The sequence below is a fragment of the Pygoscelis adeliae genome, unplaced genomic scaffold (genome assembly GCF_000699105.1).
Source record: "Pygoscelis adeliae isolate BGI_AS28 unplaced genomic scaffold, ASM69910v1 Scaffold9, whole genome shotgun sequence".
In the NCBI taxonomy this organism is placed as follows: domain Eukaryota; kingdom Metazoa; phylum Chordata; class Aves; order Sphenisciformes; family Spheniscidae; genus Pygoscelis; species Pygoscelis adeliae.
The window spans coordinates 1,947,436-1,953,290 of record NW_008825557.1 but is presented as its reverse complement, the minus strand read 5'-3'; the positions used below and the strand labels follow the sequence as shown (position 1 = coordinate 1,953,290).

General features: G+C 41.4%; 1 protein-coding gene across 1 annotated transcript in view; it reads right to left on the bottom strand.

The window, feature by feature from the left end:
* Positions 1-1,001: 1,001 nt before the first annotated feature.
* The window catches only part of FEZF1 (FEZ family zinc finger 1), a 9,237-nt gene continuing 4,383 nt past the window's right edge, over positions 1,002-5,855 (bottom strand). The window contains exon 4 of the mRNA XM_009332288.1: positions 1,002-1,076. Coding sequence (XP_009330563.1) covers positions 1,002-1,076 — 75 coding nt within the window. The remainder of the gene's footprint in view (positions 1,077-5,855) is intronic.

Here is a 5,855-nt window from a genome sequence, read left to right as displayed (position 1 = left end):
GCACCATTTGCTGGGATTTCCTCTTGTCCTCCCAGAAGTCGTAATGGAGAAGAGGGATGCTTCGGTAACTGGATTGCTTCAGGAGGCTGCTAGAAGAACTGCAAACTATCTGCAGTAAAGGCAGTACCTAACATGGGAGGGACTGAATCTCTTTTTCATGCCGTTAGAGGCACCTATGTCTCTCCAATGACGCTGTAGAAAATACAGACATTTATGTTCGTTTGCTTCCTGTTAAGATGCACAAAATTTTGGTGTAAGCATTGCCCAAGGTAGACAGGCTGGTTTGACTCATGCCTTGACCAAGATTGTTCTGAATTGAACTTTGCTAAAAAGAAAACAAAAATCCAGAAAATAAATGATTCCTAACCTAATTACTCCATGTGGTGTTTGGCAACCACTTGATTAAAAAAAGGGGGGAGGGCGTAACCTTGGATAAGACTGTGGGGCACTTTACAAGTTGGCTTCACGCTCCTTAAGAAATGAAAAAAAAACAGGCTAAGAGCTCTGTAAAAGAAGCAGACGGCTCGTACAAAGAGCATGACCAACAAAACTGGTCGGGAAAGCAAGAATGCCGGTTAGGGAATAACCTCGTAATTCCAGAATTTATCTTCATTGTGCACTAGGGTGAAACCAAGACCTTTCAGAAGTATTGCGACCCCACCCTTAGTAACCAACAGTCCTTTTCTGGCACTCACAGAATAAAAACTTAGTTCCCAGAATCTGGAGTAGCAAGACGCCTGGGGAATGCTCCTGATCCTATGACTGTTTGTCATTTATGCGAAGAGAAGCAGTCCAAGGAAAGCAGGAAAGACCAAAAGAGACATGCTGACTCTATAGCACAGGACAGACACTACTAAAGTGCTTGGAAGCACATGAAGCAGAAGGGGCGTTTGAACGTGAGCGTGACCTCCTCAGGCAAGAACCCAACCCAGCAGACTCTTCCTTACCCTTAAGCTGGTTATCTCTGGTTTCGAGCAAATTCCTCCCAATACAACAAGATTTTACGCTAGTGTTTTATCAAAATCTACTTGTAAACTTCTACAGAGAGTTATAAATGCTGATTTGTCAAAGAATGCCTACAAAAAGATTCAGAAAAAAAATCCTAAAAAGTAGCACCCTCTGTAATTAGTATAGAGACAGATGTAAGTTAAACATAGTAAATGCAGCTCAGCTGTGATGTACTCCTTTGCTTGCATAAATTAAAGTAGCTCTTTGCCCACTGTAACTTCCACTACAAGTCAGTCTGGTGTGCAATAACATTCAGCATCAGGGAGGATTTAGAACAATTTCTGACTGCTTTTTCAAGAAATATGAGTTTTGCATTGCAGAGGACTCAGCTGCCTGTCTTGTGGCAGACCCGTTTGGGGGTAACTCAGTTTCTGCTGTAGTTATAATCCTTACGTAATTTAATATTTTCACAAAAAAATGTAACTGTACGCTGCATTTCTAAAGGTATGTGAGAAGAACATACCTAGAGAACCAGCACGCTCCACAAGAACAGAAGAAACAGTGTTTGTAGGGAAGGGTGTCTCCGCTTCTTAGGACTAGCAAATCAAAACAGTCCATGACTTTATTATGTGAAATCATAATAATTACAGGTTGTCCACAAAAGTAATTATGAATTTGTTTTGGTCTTTACCTAAGTGTTCTAGCCAGTTCTATTGTAGCTCTTCAAACTGGATGTTCCCATAAATTTAAAGATGTCATCTAAATTAATTTCTCTGTATCTCTTGCACTTCCCAGGTTTACAGGATGCAAAAGCATTACTGGACATAAGCAAGTGTTGGTCCTCAGCTTTTAGAATTCAGTTAAAGAAGCCCAAAGTGTTTTTTAAATTGTATTCTTATTTATGATAAGTAGATTAATGTATTTGCTGGCAAACATAAAAGAAAAAAAAGATTGTGATTCCTGCATTCCTTGTAATCATTTTTTATTATTCATTTTAAGAGACAATATATTGTTCCTTTAAAATACAGTAAGTTTTAAAAATATGACTGCCATTTCTTTTTTATTTTCTGGTGAACATGGGAAAAGAAGCAATCAGTCAAAGCTTTGTCTAGTTAAATAGTTAATAGTTAATAAATGGTTATTTTTCTGAACATATTGTCGTTTAGAATTTGTTTAACTTCTTCAGCAGGGATTACTTTTACAAATTCTTGCTTGTTCAGAAAAAAATATTCATCTGAATATATTTATCATCCAGGGGGTTTTCATTATTGTTATTTAGAAAGCAAGTTCTTGTTCAAGATTATTTCTTTTAAATCTGAGTTAGGCAAGCTTTTTATGTGGAGGTATAAACTCGTCATGTTTCATGGTAATATCAAGAGGTTAACAGATGTTTTAGAAATATTTTGAAAAGGTTTATTTTGTGTCGTCAGTTGTATTTAATCCCTCTAAGCTAACGCACCATGAATCAAGGTTTCCCTGAAAGTAAATGTGTAACTTACCTGTGCAGTTGCAGATCAGCTGCTCACGCTTACATTTGCAAAGTATCACTCTTTCATTTTCAGCCCAAAATAAAACTTATCATGTATTAATTTTTCAGAGAATTATTCAGGAAAATAAATCAGGAAAATGGCTTCTCTATGTGTTTTAATTGATTGGTAACTGAAGATGATTTCTTAGAAATCACATAATAATGGTGGTGAAATATTAGCCATCTCAAAGACAGAAAGGGAGGAGGTTTTGTATTTCCGCAGGCATGGTTATTGGATTTAATACTGTGCCTGATCAAACACACAAGGATTCGATTACAACAGAATGACTGAACAGTGGAGCCGTTAAATAACTTCCATGAACGCTTCAAAGGAGGACCGAAGATAGACACTGCTCATACTTCGTAATACCACCAGAGGTTTTAAAACGAGAAGTTTTGTATTGTTTCAAGAGTCGCAGATTACTGAAGCAAAATTGCAACTTTCTGCAAACCCACGGGACTAACGGTGAGTCCAGCCAGCTGTTGCAGGGGGTCGCAGTGTGCTGTGCAGCCCCTAAGTGGTCATCCAAAAGTAAACCAGCCCGCAGCCTTGGACTGGGAGGAGAAGGGGGACCCAGCAGAGATTGGAGCTGGAGCTACCACTGCTCTTACAGGAGCTAAAACTACCACTGCTTTTACGGGAGAGGCGGGAGTTGCTACTGAGTTGTTACCACTACAGTTGCCAGCAGGGTACAACACAATTCTCCCTCTGTAAGGGTGGTGCCTGAGCAAACCAGTAGCCAAATAGCCAGTGGGTGGAAAGACTTACATACCTACAGAGTTATAATTATTTCATATTACCGTGTCAAAATGCCAGGAGCAAATATTTTCTCTACCAAGCACCAAAGAACAAAACGGTGACTGTCCTATTCTAAGTATGGCACATGAGGTGCAGAGTAGGAGCTTTCTAATGTCTAGTTTTCAAGCACTGTCCAATTAAACTGTTCTGGTGCTATGCTGTGACCGACATGCCTTCATTTGAGCTGGTTCCAGATGAATTTGTGACACTTTGTTTAGTCCCTCTATTTTCACCACTGTGGTAATAAAGAAGAAGAAGAAAAAAAAGGAAAATAAAAACCAAAATGCTTCCTTGACTAAGTATTGTCCAATATCCATTTTGGGAACCTTGAGATATGCTGGATTTCTATTTAACTACCTGTGAACTAGAGCATGGTTTTGGGTAGCTACTGAAAAGCTTTGTGCTTAGTTTACATTTTGACATGCACGGATTTTTCTTTTAAAAAAAACACCACCAACAACAACAACAAACCCAAAGGTCATTACTAATATCTTTGCCTCTTTTTTTCCCTCCTTTTTTTTGTTGGGGGGTGTCTGATTGCCAATAAAGTAGTAGTAAAGCAAAGCCGGTACCATTTCAGCTTCAGAAAGAACTTCGTATCTGACTCTGTGGGAGGGTCCTGCTGTTGCTGTATTTTATTTCTTCAGCGATATATGGCAGCTTTGGTAATTCTGGTAGCTCTTTCAGACACACGGCACTTTCAGCGTTGACACATGTTAACATAACTGTAGCATCTGATAAGAACAGAAGAAATTCAGTCCCATCTGAGAAATCCTGGGTGGGGACGGGGGGTCGAGGGCAACAGCTCCTCCTTTACAAGGGCTCTCTGCTCCGGAGTCCCATAGGTACCAGACTTGTCTCCCTTTTATTCAGTACTAAAGTGAAGCTGTTGTGATGGGCTACGGTGTCATCAGGACGCTAATGCTCAACTCTGCAGCTCTGTTTTAGCAGACTCAGACACACCAATGCCCTTCTCCTCCCAGCATCCACGAGGGACTGGTAGAATGATGCTGACCAGTTGTCACAGAGGATACGTATAATATGGCAATGATGCTGACTGGCAAGAAGGAACCAGAACATATAACCTTTCCTTTAGGCACAGATTACTCCATTTCTCCTATCAAAATTATTCACAATTAAAAAAAAGAAAAGATAAAAAGTATTAATCTCATCTGTGGTAAGGAGAGCTGTTAACGGCTCTAAGCTTTGGATGTATATGACATTATCGCTTTTGTCTCTCACGATGATTTCACCAGCTTTGAATTGCCTCTGACCATTAACTAGAAATTCACTTAACCTGAGATTAATCTTGAAAGACAGGAAATGAAAGGTAATGCTGTGCAGGCCTTCCGAGACATGTATTAATCCCAGCCTTTGACACAAACATGGGTTTATATAGCGAAATAACAAATGAGCCATCCTTATCTCACTGTGAAGTCCCACGTCTGTAGTGTTTACCTCAAGAAATCTAGGAAGGAGAAACACTTATCCATGCCCATCACTGACTTTCTCTCCTTCACCTTGGAATAAAACTAGAGTGCCTCATTTCCACTCCATTTCAAAACGCGGTCACTCCCGCACGCGAGTTCCTTAGCAAAATAGCACTTTTCATCAGGAAGACGCAGAAGAACCCAGATCATGCAGTGACTGCAGATCTTTTACAGGAGGGAAGGCAAAATACCGATTACTGTTTATAAACCTGTAAATGGTCTACGGTCAAGCAACGTTGGAAATTCTCTCTCCCTCTCTAACCGTACAAAAGGAATAAATTAACTGCCGCTGCCTGGGGAAGCCTGAGCCCTCATTTCTCCCAGCACTCAGAAAACAGTCTGGAGAAACAAGGTAGAGCAAAGAATTGCCAGTCACCTGGGTAACCAGAGCACACAGTCTTCTGTGGTGTCTTCAGGCCTCATGTAGATGTTTGATTTGAGACTGGTGTTACATGCTCATCACAAGGTGGCCAGATTAGATTCTCCTTTCATTTCATCATATATTTACATCCATATCCTTTTGTCGTGATGTGAAATACTTTTGTGACTGTTCCAGTGTACCCGCAGCGTACCTGCAGCTCTTGAATAGTTTTGAACTGTTTAAAAGAGTTATAAAATGAAGGTACTTAGCACCTTGCCAAGATAGTTGCAGTATCTTGTACTATCACACGTGCTGAGCAATAAGTAAGTTGGACTTCTGCTTTGATTTATTTCGCTCAAGCAGAGGCATACAGGGGCACAGCCACATAATTTCAGCGGGATCTTTGGGACACCTTACCTTTCATTACATGTTGCAAAAGTTTACCTTTGGCAAGCAAGGAAAGAAGAGGAACTAGCGATGCACTGCAGCCACCTCTTTCGGGAGGAATTTATCCCTGTTGAAGCCTGCATGACCCTCTCCTGGCCTCGGGAGCCGGGCAGAGCCGGAGGGGAAGCGACCACAGGGACGGAGCCTCAGGGGAAACCCAGCCTGCCCCCACCGCTCTGCAGGACCCTCTCCCCTCCGCCCCTTTCCAGCCCGCCTCCCAGTTTATCCGGGGTCACTTCAGCGGGCCACTCACCTCCCGCATCCCGCTACCGCCGCCCCCCA